The following is a 20008-nucleotide window of genomic DNA, read 5'->3' as shown; positions in this document are numbered from 1 at the left end:
TATAAACTTATTTGCACTTCAAGCTTCAACTTCCGTTTCTATCTTGTTCCTGTGGAATAAATACACAAACTAAATAAAAGACACCCACAAAAAGGCGTAAATAACTAGAATCCCCAAAGTGACTTGTAGTGATTATTTAAGTGCTTTTTTATGATCATAATGTAATTTGTAGCGCGTACAGGAGCTTTTTGAGTATAATAGTCACAGTAAAGTGAGATATGCAGCTTCTCGGTGTATTTTAATCTAATTGAAGGTCTATCATAAGCCTTTATAGTGTATTCAATCTGATTTGGCATCCGAGCGCTCAGAGAAGAATACGATAATCTAATAGTGACTTATGACGTATTAAGCCTTGATTTAAAAGTGTCTTAAGGAACTGCGTAATTTATTTGTACTTAATGTGGCACCTTACAGCCGCTTTAAGACTAGAATAAACATCTAGTAGTTACTTTATAGTGTATTTAATCGCAATCTAACGGGGCCTCTGAGGTGGACCTCCTCTGTTGGGACACTCACAGTCCCACGGTGAGACGGAACACCTGAGTACTTCTACCTGAGTACTTCTACCTGAGTACCTGAGTACCTGGCGGTGGTCTCTCACCTCTCCCGTCGTCCCCCCCAGAGGCATCTTCTGCCAGGGATCGGCCAGCTGAGCCAGCGGCATCTTCTCCTCTCCTTCACACTTCCTTGATCCCTTGACTTCCTTGATTCCTGTTTCCTCCCTTCGGCCGGCACACTTCCTTCTTCCTCGTCTCTTCTTCTGCTAAATTATTCCGGTCTTTTTTTCAAGGTAGTTCTTCTTCTGCCTCGCGCTCCTCCTCCCCCCCCGCTCGCCCCCCGAGTGAAACCAAACCGCCCTCGGAGACCTTTCCCCCCCCCCCCGAACGACCGAGCCGAGCCGAGCCGAGCCAAACACCTTCTGGCTCTGGAGCGGTGCCGCGCAGAGAGACCGCCCCTCGGTCCGGAGACGAGCACGCGCAGCGGGGGGACGGCCTTCTTTTCGGAAACTCTCCCTCCCCACCTTCCTTCCTTCCCCCTCTCTCCCTCACTCTCTCTCCCTCACTCTCTCTCCCTCACTCTCTCTCTCTCTCTCTCTCTCTCTCTCTCTCTCTCGCTCTCTCTCTCTCCCTCTCTCTGTCTCACTCTCTCTCTCTCTCTCTCTCTCTCTCTCTCTCTCTCGCTCTCTCTCTCCCTCTCTCTGTCTCACTCTCTCTCTCTCTGTCTGTCTCTCTCTCTCACTTCCGGCTGTTTCCCAATATGGCGGCCGGTGTCGGCTTACCTGTCCGTCAGACCGCTGCGTCACGGATGCGTCACCAGGGGGCGGAGTCCTTAGATAACGAGTCAAATAAACTTTGACTTGTTCCAACTTCACCCGAACGGATGAATAACACGTTATAATTAACAATGAGCATTATATATATATATATATATATATATATATATATACATATATATATACTGTATACACATATATATATATACACATATATATATATATACACACACACACTCTGTTTTCACCCAAGTAATGTTTTATTTATTTAATATTTATTCTTAATGTATTAAAATCCGCAGTGTTTAATGAGCCTGATGTCTTTGATTCATTCAGGAGGAACTGAAGAGACGAACCAGGACAAATAATCCTCCATTTCTCCCTTTGAGCAGAGGAACAAGTCACATGTCAGGAGTCCCGAGTCAAGACCAACGGGTCACAGGTCAACTATGACAAGTCACACGTCAGCTCTACAAGACAAATGGATCACTTCTAGTAACCAGTTTACCGACGATGCCACGGGGGGGATTTTAGTCCACTGCCAATGAATCATCAGTGACACTTGTGTGATGTCCGGTTGCCATGGCAGCAGATGTGATGTCACAGCTGGTTTCTCGGGCTGTCAGTGACATCTAGTGGTCGGTGTTACAGAAGTATAATCAGTCAAAGTAAAAAGTTCACGTCATTGCTGCAATGATTTGAGATGCTGTGTAATTTGAAGTTGCAAACGATTATTTTATAGATTTTAATTAAAGTTTCAAAACTTCAAAACTGAAGAAAGCAGTACAAGTACAATAGCCATCTCTTAAATGTAGTACAGTAAAGTACTTGGCTGTCCAGTACAAAGCACCATGAGACGAAGAGACTCACAGTATTGATCTTCACTCTTTATTTTAGTCACTCAGTTCAACAAACAAGATTTAACGCTTCGCATGAGATATTTCTGAACGATACAATTACTGAAAGTTAAATACTTCAAGGATTTGACACACTGCTCAACAGGCGTCTTAATAACCAAAAACTATTCTGGTGCATTAAACTCAAAGTAAATACAGGTACAAATACACACCATACAAGGTCAGCATCAACAAATACTATTATATAAATATACAGGCTGCATAATGAGTCCTACGTATTTATTGTACTTGCAGGGTTTATAGTGTGCAAAAATGCATCAGGTGATTTATTGATAAGACTTTGTATCAATTTGAAAAGTGCAGACATGGAGTGAAGTAGAAAGTTAAACAGTAAAGTACCTCACACTTGTCCTCGTGTAGAGTAAATGTACTTTTACATGACTAGTGGTGTATTTTCAGCTGCTTTACACTTCCTGCAAAAATCATTTCAACTAAACAAAGAAGATCTGAGAACAACAAGTGAGCGTTTTAAGAAGAACTCAAAATATTAGTCGTAGTTTGTCTAAAAATGACTGCTGGCTGGAAAGGAGAATATATTTCATAGAGCAGAATCACAACATTTAAAAGTTGCTAAATATCCTTCTAATGAGGAGGAATATAAAACAAAGACAGAATGTTGGGGAATAAAGTTTTGTGCGCATGAGAAGCAGCCTGAAAGATCCCTGCAGCAGCACGAGGACAATAACAAACATAAATAACATATATTTCTATATAAAACTATAAATAAATAACAAGGTTTCAGGTCAACATCCAGTTAGGATGCAGAATCGTCTAGAAATGGAGAATGTCATTTCTTGTTAGAGGTCAGGGCGTCGGTGACGGAGGCCCATGTGTGTGTGTGTGTCTCTAGCTGACGGACTTGAGCTTCACCCAGGGGTTGATGCCCCGGACCTCCAGCGGCGAGTCGTTGCTGAAGATGTGGTTGCACAGCTCGCCCAGCGGCGGCTCCGGGTCGGAGGTGGCGTACTGAGCCGCCTCCTCCACCTCCTTACGGATCGCCACGTCGATCTCCTGGCGGAGGAGGGAGGAGGTGATATTAATACTACGCGCATCACTTCAAGATCAAAGCCAAACACAATCCTCACTTGGAGGACATCATGGAACAGGACTCTGCTGGAAAGACTTACAAGCGTCTAAATACAGCAAGTCAGTCAATCCTAGTATCTGAAGTACTTTTAGAGATAACGTGTGTGTGCGTGTGTGTGTGTGTGTGTACCTTGAACTCCTCCACTGACGCCATGTTGTTGCTGAGCATGCGCTCCTTCAGCATGGTGATGGGGTCGCTCTTACTGCGCACTTCCTGGATCTCGTCCCGCGTGCGGTAACTACAGGAAGTGACGTCACAGCCACAAGGAAGTCAAACAAATAGCATTATTGTCACTTAACCGTTTAATATTAGTCTATTAAAGACTTTAATGCCCGTCATTGATTAATTTCCCTTCATACACCAACCAGTTTTTAATGTTTATTGATCTTAAAACGCATCGTCAACAGAGCTCCAGACTTTATAACTAAATACACCAATTATTCAAATATTAAAATGAAAGTGAGAAAGCAGAGAAGCGTAGAACAGGACGCCGGTATTCAGGAGCTCACCTGACGCCCGGGTCACTCATGCTGTGTCCATGGTAACGGTAAGTCTGCAGCTCCATTATAATGGGACCCTAAAAAACACACAAGCGGTGATTCCTCACAGCCGTCAGGCAGCTTTACACACACACACACACACACGTCTACAGAGTCGGATCAACGTTTAAAGGATCTCACACACCTTTCCAGACCTGCAATGCTCTGCAGCAAACCTGGTGGCCTCTCGGACACACAGGACGTCCATCCCGTCCACCTGGGAGACAGGGTCACACAAACATTAATAACACGCACAAGATTGTAATCCCCTTCTGGGTTGGTGCAAACAAAGCATCCATTAAACCACAAACCAAACACGCGTGCACGTATGAAGGATGTTTGCAGCATCATACATGAGCATCAGACAGCTGAATGAATGCTCACACCTGCAGCTGCCGGGACGGAGGTCCAGCCTCCTCCCGTCATAGTGTCGGTTCATACGGGCCAGCTGCAGCGTACAGACACACTGCAGCTACCGCCCAAGACCTGGTGTGTGTGTGTGTGTGTGTGTGTCTCACCCGGAGGCCCGGTATGTAGTCTCCCCTCTTGTAGTAGTCGGTGCTGGCTGAAGCCCTCTCCACAGACGTGCCCATCCCGTACTTGTTGTTCTCGCAGATGAAGACGCACGGCAGCTTCCAGAGGGCGGCCATGTTGAAGGACTCAAACAGCTGGCCCTGGTGGGATCAGGGGGGGGGGGTTAGGAGAGTATCCATGTAATGTGGGTTTCTTTGTTAAGACCTGGTGGGAAGCTTACCTGATTGGCCGCCCCGTCTCCGTAGAGCGAGACGCACACCTGGTTGTTGCCTTGGTACTGGCAGGCCAGAGCGATGCCGGCGCCAAGCGGCACCTGACAACAAACAACAACACACAAACAAACTCCTCTTTAATGGTGTAGAGCTACGGTGTTTATAGGAGGATCTTATCAGACGTCTTACGACTCCAATCACAGAGCAGTGACTTTACCTCTCAGATCAGGAGCTGCTCCTCTACTGCTGCCGCCATCGGTTAGTTAATCCAAACTAATCCTTTGAAACATGAAAGTCACACAATGACAAAGTAACTAACTGATGGAGGCAGCAACGAAGACAGAAATCACTGCTCATGAGAATGGAGTCTGCTGGGAGAGAAAGCGTTTACTTGTGCGCCAACGATCCCGTTTCCTCCGTAGAAATGCGGCGCGTACATGTGCATCGAGCCGCCCTTCCCTTTGGCCACGCCCCCTCTACGCCCTGAGGGGGGGAGAAAACGCACTTAATACGGACTGAAAACTGACTGAAAACTGACGACTCGTCGCCGCTCGGTCCCGAACTCGTCGCCGCTCACCCGTGAGCTCGGCCAGGATCTGCTTGACGGAGATGCCGCGGGTGTAGGTGTAGCCATGGGCGCGGTAGGCGGTGATCAGGTGGTCCGTGGGGTTGATGGCGGCCTCGATGCCCACCGCGCACGCTTCCTGTGGGAGGAGAAGGACGTTACCGCGAAGGGCCCCGTAAAACACGGCGAACCCGAATGAATGGAGTGTGAATAGAGGGCACACCTGTCCGTCGTACAGGTGGCAGAAGCCTCGGATGATCTTCTGCTTGTACAGCTGATCAGCTTTCAGCTCCATGCGCCTCACCGTCTGCATGACGCGGTAGTACTGCAGGCCCTGATCCCGGGTCAGCTCCGCCTTCAGCGGGGGCGCCTCCTCCAGGCGGTGCACGTCGCATTTCTACCAGACACATGGTCAACAGCTGCATTCAGCAGACCAACGCACACGGTAGAACAGGAGGTCAATCCGACTCACCTTGATGTCAAAGGTCGCCGTAGAGTTGAAGTCGGCGAATGAGCGAGACACAACGACTCGGCCCCCCTGGGGACAAAGAACAACAACAATAAACTACAAAGAACAAAGCAGAATAAACAGGACGTCCTCTTCACAGCAGGTGTTAGCGGGCAAATAGGTGACGGAGGGGGGGGGGGGGGGGGGTCACCCTGGAACAGTCTACTACAGCGTGGGTGGGTGGTGGGGGTTATTAATTCAAAACAAACTGGTTCTGGAGGAAGAAAATATATATTTAACAGAAATAAATAAGAGCGAGCAGAAATGTGAGGGAACAACTAAATAATTGAGATCATTTTGGCGTATTTAACGTAGTTATTCTCATTGGAGGACATGCTGGCAGGTTTCCACAACTCTAGAATTAGATTATTATCTGCTGCATCACAGCATTTCATTTAAAATGATTTGACAAATATTGCCGTGTTAAAATTGAGATGAATTGTTGAACTGCAGTTTGAGTATAAACATGTTCTGGTTGTTTCATTACATTTGCAGAGAAGGAATTAAATGAGTTTGCTGCAGACCTGTTTTTTTAATTTAATATCGGTTAGTTAGTTAAAGTTAAATCCATGGAAGCTTAAAAAGAGTCACACGTTTGTGATGATCGTTTCCTGTCTCAACATCACGTGGTCGCGGTTTGTTTTGGGGGTTTTCTTGGTTCAGAAGCAGCCGTTAGTGGAGACGAACACGGGACGCGTCCCCAGGTCTTACTGGTCTGTCTGCCTGGTCTCTATCTAACGGCGCACAGACTGGTGGCGGTGGTTCGGGCGGCTGGCGCCTCGTCTGCGCCGAGGCGGGCGTTGCCGGTGGCGACGACGTTACATTGACGTACTCTGACAGGTCGACCAGCAACTGGGGAACAAAAGGAGCCGACCAATCAGAGCAGAGCAGAGGCAGAGCGGCTCAGCAGAGACTAACGGGGACAACGGCATGGACGAGAGACAGAGTCCTTGGGGGACCTCTGATGGATAAAAGAACAGCAGCATCCATCTTTACTTAACTTTCTAAAATCCTTTTACACACTATGTCAAAAAATAAGATAGGAACCTTTAAAGTTTATGGACTGTTAGAAAACGGTGTTCTTAACCATTTTAATGGACATTCATTTTAAACAATTCCCTCATTTTATAGGAAACTCAATATTTTTGGGGCTTCATGGTTTGATAAAATTCTCACTCGTCCTATTTTGTTTCGTCAGACTTTTCCAGGATTGTTTGAATACAAAAAAAACAAAAAAACAACACTGGGCTCGATGGAGAATAAATTGTTAAATTAAAGACGGTGTATATTATATTTTATTTTAATTAAATCTCAAAGACAACAAACTTGTTTTAAAAAAAAATGCGGATTTATTATTTTTGTTGTAGCTTACGACTTTTTTATTATAACATAATTAAATGATTGAGACAGTAAACGTTGATCTGCTTACCTCGGACACTGTTTGGGCTCCCTACGGGGGGGAGGAGGGAGGAGGGGAGGAGGAGAGAAGGGAGGAGGGAGAGAAGTAAGCAATGAACGGACTGCTGTGTGAATGAGAGCGAAGGATCCTAAAGCCACACGCCGGGTCGTTTGATTAACGGTCCATATTATTTATAAAAACACCAGTTGTCGGATTGGTTCTGAACGGGCTGCAGGATCTCTGTTGCCCCGGAAACACAGACATGCCGTTTCCGGTGCACTGATGAGTTTTAACTGACCTAGAAATTCACAACTGTAAAAGAAATAATCTAAATCCGTAAAAAGCTGCACGACCAGACTAAATTAAATAAAGATGCGCAGAGACAAAAGTGAAGGACGGGGTTGAGCCTCCGTTCGTTAAAAAGTACCACTTTAGCTACTTACCGATCGGCAAATAAACACAAATAAGACGCGCAGCACGCGGAGCGCAGAGCCAGAGTGGCGCTAGCCGCCTGTGGCTAACACGCTACCCGCTCACAAGGTCAGCCCCTACTAGCCGAGCTAAACACCGAGCTAGCTCCCGTTAGCCGCCCGCCAAGACACGAAGCGACCCGCTCACCACGTTCCGGCCCGCGATCCTGCACAGCGCGTTGGAGATAATGGTCAACATGTTTTGCATGCTACTCAGCGACGACCCGCCCGGGAGGGATTAGCAGAGCGGAAGTTAGACGCAGCTAAGTGATAGCGCCGTGCTGGTGTCCGCGTGCGGAATAACGCCGGGTGAACAGCGGCCACATTGAACGTTGGTTCCTAGCGGTTTATATAGAGGGTTGGAAATTCAATCAAATAAATCATCAGTATCAGCTTATAATACAAAGATGAAAGGAACGACTCCATTCCAATTATACAACATGAAATGTTGAAGACGGTTGTGTTCATTTAATTGACTCATTAAAGCAACCCGTTTAAAAAATAAGAAATTAGGCAAATTAGTAAAAAAGTAATTTTGTTCACAAAATATTTCAGTTTTAACGTAGTCTTTTTAAAGAGATATGTTTTTTTTATGTTTTGTATTTATATTCACTAAGCTTAATTTGCTTTCTACAAACGTTTTAAATTAATATTAAAATGAGGAAAAACACTGCATTCATCTATTATTTTGATAGCACACGTGAAACTATCTGGGCCCAAAAGTGACTCAATAATAAATAATATATATGTAAAATAAATACATTTATCTAACATTGTAGAATGACTAATTAAGAAAAAAAATAAAATGAATATCTTCCGGTTTAAAAAAAGCGTTAAAAAGATGTCCTAAATAGGACCCAAGTAACCCCCCACGTCACCATTACATTGAGAGGGATTAAGCCCGCAGAGGCTACCGCCGAGGTTTAAGTCAAACAAAACCACAAACGCTCAAACAAATTGAAAGCAAAGACACAAGGATGACTGAAGGGAAGAAAAATAACAATTAATTTATTGCGTTTGAGTTAATATACTGAAGGCCAGAATGTGGCCGCCGTCATCTCTCTCTGCAACACCTTCAGAATAAAGCTTCTCATTCAACAAAGAAATTAAAGTAAAGTCAGAGTTTTGTGCGTCCAAGCAGCGGCAGAATATAAATGTCATAACATGATGAAAAGCAATGCAAATCAGCAATAAATGTGCTTATAAGAAAAATATATATATGAATTTGAAGCACAAATGGCACCAAAAAAGTTCAACCACCAGAAAAATAAAAATAACAAGTTGTGTAAAAGCATGGTGTAAAGAGGACGTATGCTGTAAGTGCATTCATTCATTCATTCACACTATGAAAGGCTTTGGCAGGTCGATGCAGCGTGTTCACTCCTCCACCGTCTGATTGAAGTGTCTCTTCCCGTCCAGATACAACATCGACTCTGTCGCACAAACACAAAAAAAGACACAAAAACACAAGAACAGCATTAATCTGATCTTCCTGTTTCCCTTCACATGTTATTCTTGAAGTATCGTGAAGGTTCAGAGTGTCAATGAAAATGTAAGTGGTGGAAGAAGTAAAACTATAACTATATATAATAATTCATATTTAAAATAAAAGTTATCAAATAAATGTAGTGTAGTTAAAAAGTCAATTAAAAGGCAAGTGTTGTAGGTGTGTTGTTTTCTTGTGTGTGTCTGTGTGTGTGCCCACCTCCATAGGTCATGGGGACGACCTTGGGGACGTCGCGGTCAGAGACAAAGGTGAAGTGGAAGACGTTGGTGGTGTTGTGCTGACGGGTCAACGGGTCAAACACCTCGCTGTGAACTCTGACCTGGATGTGCTTCCCCTGTGTGTAACACACCTAAAACACACACAGTGTGTGGTCAGTCGCTGAGGAACACACACACACACACACACACACACACACACACACACACACACACACACACACACACACACACACACACACACACACACACACACACACACACACACACACACACACACACACACAGCATCAGTAGGCCTCGACCAATCAGACCTGAGATGAGAGCAGCAGCAGGGAGCCGATCTCCACGGGCTTCTGGAAGAGGATGTCGTCCACGGCAACCAGACTGGGTCGAACTCCTCTACATCACAAAGTACACACTGAAATTAAACTTCTCACGTAGCACCTTGAACTTTGACCCGATCTCGCATGAATGGTCGGCCGGGTTCAAATATTTTATTATTTTAATTCCACTCGGGGTCAAGAGACGTCGCTCACTGCAACGTAAAAGACGTACGAGTATTTAAAAGTCTGCCTCGCACACACGGTAACCTTTGCCCTCTCACCCGTAGGAGCAGGCGTTGGCCCAGCCCAACTCGTAGGCTTTCCTCATCAGGAAGCCTCCGAATATCCTGTTGAAGATGTTCCTCTCCTGGTCGACACACACACACACACACACACACACACACACACACACACACACACACACACTTAAAGTTAATGACTGGGCTGGGAGGCGATAAAGAGGCGTGTCTCCTCGTGGTCCAGCCTCCCACCTGAGGGTGGCAGATCTCCAGCCCCTTCAGCTTGGCGTCTTCCATCCACACCGAGCTCGGAGGCAGAAGTCTGCTGCGGAAACTGACCGTCCTGCAGGAGGAGGAGAGGAAACACACGCGCAGGTTCAGCATATGGGTCGGTGGCGCCGCCTGGAGGAGAGGCCGTGCGCCCGGAGCCACAAGGTTGGCGGTACAAACCCCAGCGGCTCCACCTCCCATGTTGAAGTGTCCCCGAGCGAGACACCCGACCCCTGCCTACTGACCGCTGCACACTACGGGACGGGTTAAAAATGCAATGATTCGTCAGCTAAATGAGGTGTGATGTAAAGTACACACAGCGTTTGACCTTTTAACTGATGCTGCATCTTATTCCCCCTCGTTTATCTATTTGTTAACCGCAGTGACCCTAAAAGCTCGTCGTGTGTCCGCACACGTCTTCTAGTGAGGAATCTGAAAGGTCTCAAACTACTTTGTGCTCCGAGGGTCCAAACATTCCACGCCTCCAACAGTAGGACGTGATGATGTCATCACAGTGGAGGACCTCGTACTTTGTGTCCAGCGTGTTGAGGAACAGGCCGTGTACGATCTTCCTCTCCTCGTCCGTGGGCGCCACCTTCAGCAGCGACGCCGTGCTCAGCTCCACGCGCCGCACTTTGTTAGCTGGAAGGACAAAGGACACAAAGTTTACACAGAGACGTTTGCTGTTGTCTCCACCTGAGGTCACGTGGGGGGGGGTCACACCTTCTCCCTCCTGGAAGAGCTTCTCCTCCTCCGGACCTTCCGGCTTCAGCGGATTCACGAAAGCCGCCCTGAAAGAAAGACAGAAGTGTAAATATCAGATAAATAAAAACTCACTTTATGATTCAATATTAACTAAAAACATGTGATGGTTCTACATGTCAATGTAATAATGATAATATTATTACTTTTTCAGTAATGTCAATATTCTTAATAGTCTCATGTAAATAACGATGATGTACTTAAACTGTTAAAAATATTAATAATTTTCATTCTGTTGATAATAATAAAAAAAGATATATTGTAAGTAATAATGTGTCGCGTATAATTGTACTTTATTACTAGTAGTGTTAATAATGTTATTCATAATAATATTTTTTACAAACAAACAACAAATAATGAGCAGATGAATCCGTAGTGAAAAGGACTCTACGTTGGAGTGATCATTGAAGTGTATCTCTGAGGATCTTCAGTAGCACCTCTTGTTCTCGGGGTCTCGGGCCACCATCACAAACGTGGCGTCCAGAACCGGAGAATAAGACCCATCGTGGAACTGAAAGAAGAGACGGAAGAGACGTTCGGGTGTCTTCTGCTTCCTGTTAAGATTCGTTAGGCTCTCTCCTGACGGCACACGTGTGTGCGCGTACCTGTGACATGTGCATCTTGGCTTCGATAGAGGTTTTTCCCACCCAGGTCACATGACCGGTGAACTTGACGTCGCAGTCGGGGTAGATGATGTGCTGCCTCATGTCTGTCGGGGGGACGAGGGGGTGAGAAGCTCTTCTTGTCACCTGCTCCATGTTGGATGCACTGAGGCCGAGCACACTTACCGATCTTATCCACCAGAGCGGTGACGATGGACAGAGGAGACCTCTTCAGAGCCTCGTTGTAGGTGTGAGAGTAGGAGATGAGGACTGAGGACAAGAGATGTCTCTGTTTACTGAAAACACATCCGTTATTGACTTATAGTGGACGTCAACTAGACGTTTCAGGGATACCTGCTAAACTGTCCAAGTCCTCCAGGATCCTCCCAAACCTGCAGGGACCGAAGAAAGAGGACGATGAGCAAGCCGACTGTGTGTGTGTGTGTGTGTGTGTTTGTCTGTCCTTGTGGGGTCCTGCGCCTGATCGCTCACTCATGTTTCCTATAAATGATCCCTGTTGGTCACAAGGACGCACACGGCATCCAATAGAAAACACGCGAGTGGTGACGGTCTGCGCTGTGAGGGGTCATATTCCTGCGTGTGTGTGTGTGTGTGTGTACCTGACAGTGTTGTGGAAGGTCAGGTACTTCTCTCTGAGCTGTGGTTCCGAGCCCAGAGGCAGGTGCACCTCCAGGTAGCTGTCCTTCATCCTCTTGGTCGGGAGGTCGCTCTGGGACTTCGCCAACATGGACGACAGCGAGAGGCGCTCCGACATGGCCTGCTGGTGGTCGCTGCACGCATACCAACGCAACCATTAACCGGTTAAAGCATCTCTTGAATCCTTTATCTATTCTCTTGCCTTTGGCAGTATTTTGTTAAGTGTAAAGTTTTTAGTTGGATTAGTTCATTTGTTTATTCCTCAGATGGATCACGGAATCCGGAGCTGACAAACGAGTCGCTGACCTTGAACGTGTCTCTGCTTTTTCTTCCCGATGTACCAATAAATCCTCCGTAAACCTTAGACCTTGAAACTGTGCATGTTTTGCTTTGGTTTCAAGTTGCAGCGTGACGCCTTCAAGCTCCTTGACGTGAAGCTTTCCGTGACTTTGTCCTCTGTGTCACTCATAAACAACTCAACGGTTTATTGGTCACATACATGAATAATATCAACCAACTGAATTGGTAGAAAATATATGTGCTAAGTTGTAAGGCACAGCGGTCTTTGAGAGGCGTTTAAGTATCTAAACTATTTTTTTGTAATTGATACAAGTTGTCGCCACAAAAAACAAGACAAGACTGTTGAGCGAACGAGATCAGATGAAACAAAATGTTTCCTTGGTGCTTTGACACAAATGGTTCGGTACCTCCAGTTAGTGGAAGCTCCCACGATCTCCCTCAGCCGGTTCCGCACTGAAAAAACACGGAAAAAACTATCAGGCCTTCTGTGAGTGTGCGTGCGTGTGTGCGTGTGTGTGCGTGTGTGTGTGTACTGCAGTGAAAGCACCAAACGTTCATGGTTTTATGTTTCATACCGTCTCCCTCACAAACAATGAGGCTGTTACACTTTTGTTTTTCAGCTTCGAGGAAACTGAATCTCTCTTTAACGATTCTGCTCTTTATTAAAAGAGCACAAGTGATTCCTCCATCTCATGGATCCTCAGTAACAACATCCCAATCTGACGGGCAGTTAAACCGTCAAATGTCCCTAATTCTTGCAGGACGGCGGCAGCTCATTGAGGCCTGAAACAGAGAGACGATGTGAAACAACACGGAGGAAAGAAGCGAATAGAGACGACTATCATGAGGGAACCAGACGGTAAAACGCTGAAGCTCAGAGCCCGGAGGCCAGAAGGAGCGGAGCACCGTGAACACACAATGCACACCTGAGGAACAGGCCGAGCAGGTGAGCAGTGTATTGGAGCAGGTGGAGGTGCATGCTCAGCCACTCAGCGTGCAGGAAGAATTCAAGTCATCGGAGAGAATCGGAAGAGAACGAGAGTTAAGATCGGTTTTGTCTCGGTTTACCAACACACCGTTAGACACGTGTAAAAGGGGATCTCCTGTGGAGAAACAAACGATTGGAATGAGGTTTTTACACATTAAATGCCGTCACCAGATTACATTCCACCGCATTCATCAACTAACATTTAAAGAGCATCACTCTCAAAACAAGCAACTGAACCGGTGTCAAGTGCCAACAGGGTTAGCGTGCGCTAGTTAGCAGGGCGGACTTCAGCGGGGAGGTCATTACACAAGAGATTCATTCTCTGGAATTTGTCATTCTAAAGTGTCATAAAATGATCCCAAAGTCCGGGAGGACGTCGTCTAGTCGCTTGTTTGCTCCGGCCGACGGTCCAAAGCTCTGGTGGGAGGCGTTCATATCGTTCATCTACTCGTAGCTTGGAGCACAGACACAGAATAAGAGGTGGACGTGGTGCTGGAGGTTAAAGACCAGACAGGCAGCAGAAGCGTGTAGTTGGCCGTTTACATCGTCAAATCAGACCCTTCCACCGGGGCCGGGACCACCTGGTAATATCCCGCGGTAAAGACCTTGAAAGAAAGTCTTTCACGGGTCTGGAACCAGCTGAGTCAGCAAACAAAAAGCACTTCCTGAACCACCATGAGGGTTCTAACGTGTTGGATCCAACCAGGTGGGGGTCATTCAAGTCAAACAGGAAGCACGGTGGATGCCTTACCTTCGGCCATGTCCGGCGCCCGGCCCGGCTTGGAAACGCCTCCCGAGCAGAACGACCTGGTCGTCACGGACGCGGCCGACCGCAGCAGCAGGAACCTGTAGGACACCAGAGGCCGCGACCAAAACCAAACAAACAAACCCTGAGAAGACCGTGAAGCAGAGGAATCCAGTTACATCGTATCCTAATAATAACCGCCATGTGATCTCTGACCTGCTGCCACTGATGCTCAGACTCACGCTCATACCTGCTCCATTAGAGTTTTCCTCCAGGAGTGCAGTAACATATACAATATCTACCTGTGAGATCTAATACAGTAAAAAGTATAACACTTTTTATTGTTATACTTTGGATTGGATTGTTGGAGTAAAGAACAGGTCCTTCCACTGAGCACCATCTGTATTAGTTGGACAGGCTCACTGTGCATCTGTTCACAGTGAAGTGATGGATGACTTGCAGTAGTACTTATAGAACATGACACACCCTTTAGGTTTACGATGACTTCCAAGCCTCGGGAGGAGCTCGTTCTTTCATCTCGTTTAAATGTGAATAATTCGTTTAACGGCTCTAAACACAAACCAGTTATCGGCGCAGTCACTTTACGCGGCTGCTGCGCACTATTAGCAGAAAAAGTGGTTTGTAAACATGCTAATGGTTAGCACCGGTCTAATTAGCACGGTGAACGCAGCTTGGAGTCACGTGTTTAGTCCCACTGACCTCGGTGAGAGCATTGTGGCGTCCCGGATGTGTCCAGGGGTACAAATACAGTGGGTGAGGTCGGCAAAGCGAGGCTTTTCCTCTGCGGGGTGCTGCGGTGTCAAAGTGCCAGGCAAATCGGGGCGACCGCAGTAACGGCTTCCGGGTTGACGTCCGGCCCCGCCTACTACGTGATGACGCAAGACGTAGCGTCTGAAAATCCCCGAAAAGAAGCGTTCGAGCAAAGTTCTCCTTATCTGTCCGACGATTTATTCCCGTTTCCAGCGTCGTTTCCGAGTCAAATAATGATTTTATTCCTATTTATTATGTATGTATAACAAACAGTGTGATATATGTATTCCTGACAAACCTTTCATAATACATAATCAGTGAGGGAAAACTATGAATTTGATTCTGCTTGATATGATGATGTTTTTCATGAAAGAAAGTATTAATAAAGACCTCGTAGGTTATACTACTCTCACCTAAAACTCTGCAGCCAGTATTTCTAAAGCTAATCTGAGTGACTCTGGCTTCCTCACACTGGCTTCCTGTTACAAATGATTTGAAGACATAATTGATTCCATACAAATCGCCAAGACGCCTTGTTATCAGTCAGATGTTTTTATTGTTCCTTGTCGTACCTCGAGAGCCGCCGCTCCTTGTGATCCCGAAAAAATAAAAAAGTGTGTTTAGACCTGGTAAATGTATTGATTGAATAGCTATGCAAATAAAATGTTCCAGCTGCCACTGCTGTAACAAATCACAAAATATGGCTGTATCAATTAAAACAAAACAGAAAGCAATGACAGCTGGATGTGCAGTATTGGCATAGTCCAAGGTTAAAATATCGTCACTGCTACACATAAAATGATTCAGGTGTCATACGGGAAGTGACACTCCAGCAGTTCAGCTTCTTATCTGAGCTGTGAACAAAAATATACAGAGGAGTTTAGACAGGATTCTACAATAAGTTACAATGCAAGTAATGAAACATTGTAAGATATATGTGCAACAGCTGTAGGTGATATGATACTGTATTAGATGGGGCAACGCCCCACTGCCCTCTATTTATTCGCCACTGTGTACCACTAACTTCCTTCATGGACTAGTCCTTTTGAAGCGCACAAAACCTACACCCATAAGGCGTCTACTTTTCTGCAGAATTTAAAATATAATATTCAGTAAATATACATAATTCTTACATCAAATGTCAGTAGTGGAACTTGACTAATTAGTTATATAAAATTATAGATTACTTTACCAGTAATCTAAATATATTTATAATATATTACACCAATATAACATATTATATGCCATTATGTGCCATTCTTTGACTTTACTTTGACTTTGATCCTTTCTTTATATTTGGATACACAGTTTTCACTTTTAAATGAGTACACTTTTAAAAGTGGGATCTTCTCTAGCAAGTGTTTCTATAGTGTAACATGCTCACTTTTTAAAAGTAACCTGCAAAGTACTTTTTGTCCTGATCACCAAAAACACAAAGACCTTATGACCGAGAGCGACAGCAACACGCGTCACTTGAGCATTGCCCCCCGATTGGCTGACAGAAGTCAGCTCCTTCGCCGATTCGCCAGAAATCTGAGAGCCGTAGGGACGAGCCAATCGCGTTGGAGCGCGTGCCGCGTATAAAAGCGGCGCTGTGCACAAAGGCGACGGCAGTTGAACGGCAGCGACCCAGCCGAGGGTGATAACTACTGGATGAACTTGTCTCGACAAACCCGTCCGGATCTGAGGCTGACTGCGGGAAAAAGGCCACTCTGAAGCGAATGAAGAAACAACGTATCTTTCACTTCACATACAGAGGACTTCTAACTAGAGGAAAAAAGAGTAAAAGAAGAAAATGGAGTATAAATTACGAAAAGCGGAACCCAGAGACGTGTCTGATATATTACGACTGGTGAAGGTAAGCTGACAAACATCTACCGTTAGCTAGCTGGCTAGCTTAAACGTAGATATTCAAGCTCGTTAGCTACTAGCTAACGTTAGCCAACCGCCCCGTCCTTCCCGTGGACTGTAACGACGCGGTCCGACGTGTCCGACATTTTACGTCCGGTGACGCTACGAATCACACCGTGTGTTGGTGACCCAGTGCCCGGTGGAAAATACCCCGGTGTGTGGGATTAGTGGGGGGGGGGGGGGGGGCTTTGTTTACAGCCAGGCGGCTCACATCCGCTCTGACCGCCGGTGTTCCTTATATGGGCCGTCTTACCTTCAGCTTATGTTCTTATCAAGGTCGAAGCCGTTGGTGCTGTTGTGTAACCAGCGGGGCGAACGTGTTCAAAGATGAGAAGTTGTACCACACAGGACGTGTTGTTTTTACTGAATGACTGCATACGATGGTCCAAAGAACCCAGCTAATAAACAGGAACCGGATGCTATTGGTGAATGGACTTTACAGTCCACTACTGTAATGTATCATACTGGTCGTGTGCCAGTACATTGTAATAACCTGCCCGGTGACTGCAGACTAAAATTAGATTTCTAGCTTGTTGCCTCTGGCACATTTCTCCTTTTGCATTTATGTTTTCCTTATTTGAATAGTGTCTGGTTTCTATCCTTTTCGTTTTGTTTTTTTTTCAATGGCACATCTTGTTCCTTTTTCTTGTCTCAGGAGCTTGCAACGTACGAGCGGATGGAAGACCAGGTGACTATGACTGAAGAAGGTGAGCTCCTCTCGGTCCACGTGTACACAGCCAATGTTCTTCAGTCTTTCTTCAACGTTGCATCTCCCTGCAGAACTCCTGGAGGATGGATTCGGTGACACCCCGTTCTACCATTGCTTTATAGCTGAAATCCAAGGAGGGACCAGCAGCGACGGTAAGAGGAGCCGCTGCTTTTGTGACGTCTCGGTGCTGCAGGTACTTGTTGGTGCACGCCAGAGTTTTGCGTGTTTTCATCTTGACATTCTTCAGAGCTGGAATGATGTCGTTTCCCCAGAAGAATGTTTGAGCTTCCGCCATCTGCAGTGACGCTGTTCGCCTCACCGCTACAGAGACAGGCTTCCTGTTTTTGTCAGACATCTGTAGATCTCATGAAGCTGCAGCTTTTCCTTCTCAGACGCTGATGTCACACATGCATCCTGTTTTGGTCACATGTTTACTCAGATATTTAATGGTCAGTTCTTCTGCTCAGGCTGCTAATGTAACACTATATTCAATATACATGCCAGTATTTTCTACTGAAAGTATCGTCACTCAACCTCCATAAACCGTCTGTCATCGTCACTGACGGCAATGAGAACCTGATTTAGATTTTGTGGGTCAAAGGTCAACTATCAAGATCCCTGATGCTTTTGACTATAGCTGAAGAATAATTGACTAAATATGAAACTTTGACATGAGTCTAAAGCGATAAATAATGTGACGCTAACTAATAGTGATTCTGATGTACAGATCCGAAGGTGGTGGGTTTCGTCATGTACTACTTCACCTATGACCCGTGGGTGGGCAAACAGCTCTACCTGGAGGAGTTCTATGTGATGGGGGAGTACAGAGGTAAACAATAATAACAACAACAACAGAGACCAGCTTTCATGTAGCCGCTCGTCACTAAGCAGCTGCTCCTCTCCTCAGGTCTGGGAATCGGATCGGAGCTCCTGCGTCACCTCAGTGATGTGAGTATGTGGACCACCCCGGGCCTCTGGGGGGTACATGTTATGTGTGTCACATTTGGAGAATTTCCAGCGTTTTCTAATACGTTTTATTTTGTAATCAAATGATTCTTTGACTCAGTGGGTCGATCACCACCGTACATATTTTTTCTCAATAGAAAGCTTTTAAAAACGATCCGTAGTTTTCTACAAACTAATGGAATGTTACTGTCGCTTTGGCTCCGCCTCCTCCAGCTGGCGATGAAGACTCGCTGCACCGGCATGATGTTCGTGGTGGCGGAGAACAACGAGCCCTCGGTCCAGTACTACAAGCGGCGCGGCGCCGAGGACCTCTCCCAGGAGGAGGGCTGGAGGCTCTTCAGGTTCGACAAGGACAGCCTGGTGAAGATGGGCACTCCGGCCGAGGAGTGAGGGGCTCCGGGGGGTCGGCTGCTCTTCTTTTTGACGAGTCATGTTGAGTCTGATGCTGCCGCCACTCTGACCTCCCGTTTGAGAGGACGCGGTGGCGGCGTCTGAGCAGCCGACTCCTTGGGGGGGGGCTCTCCAGTCAGACGACACTTGTTGTTCAGCTGTTTGAAACGGGGAATTGTGTGTTTGTAGTTGTGCAGCTTTGTTTCAGTCTGATGTATTTGACTAATTTAGTTCTGTTGCTGCATGTGATTTGTTTCAATAAAACAATAACTTCTCGCTTGTCTTGGTCTCTGTACAATTATGGTTCTTATCATTTAAGTTGATCTTGTTTCTTGCTACAATTTATTTCGCAATGAGGAAAAGGCTTTGAGTTGTTTTACACAGTAACACTAATGACTAAGACACATGTTGGATATCTTAAACAAGGTGTTCAGCTAATTCAATCTCTTTACGAACACCAGATCTCTTCTGAGAAAAGTGACCAACTTGGTTTAAGCTGAATCATTTCTCTAAACTCCCACTTGTCTTTATGTACCGAATGTGCTTCTCACATAACTTCCCTTTTTGGTGTTTTCTAACACGCAGTATTTGGAGAAGACGAGTGACTGTTTTCACGAAGCGGTTTGTTTGGTTCTTACTGCTCTCAGTCAGCACATAAAACGGAACGCTCTGTTCTGAAGCGCTGCGGGCGGTTTCCCTCCAAAGGTCACATGAGCAGCTCAAATTCACCTGACGCCGGATTTAGAGCAGGTGGAACAAGCTGATCGTCTAGTGAATTTATTTGGTTTATTACACTTGTTATTTTCGGCCGGTTAAAGGCCGAGTAAACAACTAAAATATTGATCTAAAAGTTGCTGGCAAGTGGATTTTGTGTCATTTAGACAGGCAAGCATTTCTAGTCTTTGTGCTAAGCTAACCAGCGCACTATTTACCCTCAGTTACCATTTACTCGTCCTAAGAAAATAAGTACTTCCCCAAATACAACTAATTATCACGTCAAACCCCTACAAATGTTAAATATTCAAAAATAAACATTCACGATCTAAAAAACAAACTTCCTTTGAAAGTCTTAAAGAAATTATTCTTACAAACGAGACAAAAAAAACATTTAGAAGTCTTAATTCCTTTTTAAATAACTTTTCATAT

General features: G+C 45.7%; 4 protein-coding genes across 15 annotated transcripts in view; 1 reads left to right on the top strand and 3 right to left on the bottom strand.

Moving 5' to 3' along the window:
• Nucleotides 1–1211, bottom strand: part of rps6ka3b (ribosomal protein S6 kinase, polypeptide 3b) — a 20710-nt gene extending 19499 nt beyond the window's left edge. Inside the window, exon 1 of one of the 2 annotated variants that reach the window (XM_078096273.1) lies at nucleotides 602–1211. In XM_078096273.1, the coding sequence (XP_077952399.1) occupies nucleotides 602–664 (63 nt within the window). In that variant the 5' untranslated portion in view covers nucleotides 665–1211. The remainder of the gene's footprint in view (nucleotides 1–601) is intronic. The other variant, XM_078096274.1, reaches the window with a different exon arrangement.
• A 936-nt stretch (nucleotides 1212–2147) lies between these two features.
• Nucleotides 2148–7829, bottom strand: pdha1b (pyruvate dehydrogenase E1 subunit alpha 1b). Of its 9 annotated transcripts, none has more exons than XM_078096264.1 (13): nucleotides 7653–7803; nucleotides 7065–7085; nucleotides 6347–6487; nucleotides 5600–5665; nucleotides 5351–5524; nucleotides 5140–5266; nucleotides 4954–5045; nucleotides 4571–4663; nucleotides 4335–4490; nucleotides 3962–4033; nucleotides 3787–3854; nucleotides 3407–3515; nucleotides 2148–3201 (listed from the first exon to the last, which is right to left on the bottom strand). In XM_078096264.1, exons 1-13 carry the CDS (start codon nucleotides 7710–7712, stop codon nucleotides 3037–3039), a joined length of 1344 nt encoding a protein of 447 aa, XP_077952390.1. In that variant the 5' UTR covers nucleotides 7713–7803; the 3' UTR covers nucleotides 2148–3036. The 9 variants fall into 9 exon arrangements, with proteins under 9 accessions (XP_077952390.1, XP_077952396.1, XP_077952397.1 ...); XM_078096270.1 differs by having other exon boundaries at nucleotides 6229–6487; nucleotides 7653–7787; XM_078096271.1 differs by having other exon boundaries at nucleotides 6229–6487; nucleotides 7478–7665.
• A 663-nt stretch (nucleotides 7830–8492) lies between these two features.
• On the bottom strand, nucleotides 8493–15073 carry acot9.1 (acyl-CoA thioesterase 9, tandem duplicate 1). Of its 3 annotated transcripts, none has more exons than XM_040166832.2 (16): nucleotides 14836–15073; nucleotides 14122–14216; nucleotides 13459–13485; nucleotides 12790–12835; nucleotides 12046–12216; nucleotides 11780–11817; nucleotides 11612–11695; nucleotides 11429–11532; nucleotides 11261–11334; nucleotides 10785–10852; nucleotides 10592–10703; nucleotides 10044–10134; nucleotides 9834–9919; nucleotides 9541–9628; nucleotides 9210–9360; nucleotides 8493–8937 (listed from the first exon to the last, which is right to left on the bottom strand). In XM_040166832.2, exons 1-16 carry the CDS (start codon nucleotides 14847–14849, stop codon nucleotides 8882–8884), a joined length of 1305 nt encoding a protein of 434 aa, XP_040022766.1. In that variant the 5' UTR covers nucleotides 14850–15073; the 3' UTR covers nucleotides 8493–8881. The 3 variants fall into 3 exon arrangements, with proteins under 3 accessions (XP_040022766.1, XP_077952398.1, XP_040022767.1); XM_078096272.1 differs by having other exon boundaries at nucleotides 12790–13165; nucleotides 13309–13485; nucleotides 14836–14996; XM_040166833.2 differs by lacking the exon at nucleotides 13459–13485 and having other exon boundaries at nucleotides 14836–15023.
• Nucleotides 15074–16412: 1339 nt separating this feature from the next.
• On the top strand, nucleotides 16413–19138 carry LOC120811475 (diamine acetyltransferase 1). Its single transcript, XM_040166840.2, has 6 exons — nucleotides 16413–16744; nucleotides 17453–17504; nucleotides 17578–17658; nucleotides 18234–18335; nucleotides 18414–18454; nucleotides 18686–19138. The coding sequence occupies exons 1-6, from the start codon at nucleotides 16682–16684 to the stop codon at nucleotides 18860–18862; spliced, it is 516 nt and encodes a 171-aa protein (XP_040022774.1). The 5' UTR covers nucleotides 16413–16681; the 3' UTR covers nucleotides 18863–19138.
• The last annotated feature ends 870 nt before the right edge of the window (nucleotides 19139–20008 follow it).

Source organism: Gasterosteus aculeatus, chromosome 21, assembly GCF_964276395.1.
Source record: "Gasterosteus aculeatus chromosome 21, fGasAcu3.hap1.1, whole genome shotgun sequence".
In the NCBI taxonomy this organism is placed as follows: Eukaryota; Metazoa; Chordata; class Actinopteri; order Perciformes; family Gasterosteidae; genus Gasterosteus; species Gasterosteus aculeatus.
Note: the sequence above shows the minus strand (reverse complement) of the source record. Positions and strands in the feature narration are given on the sequence as shown.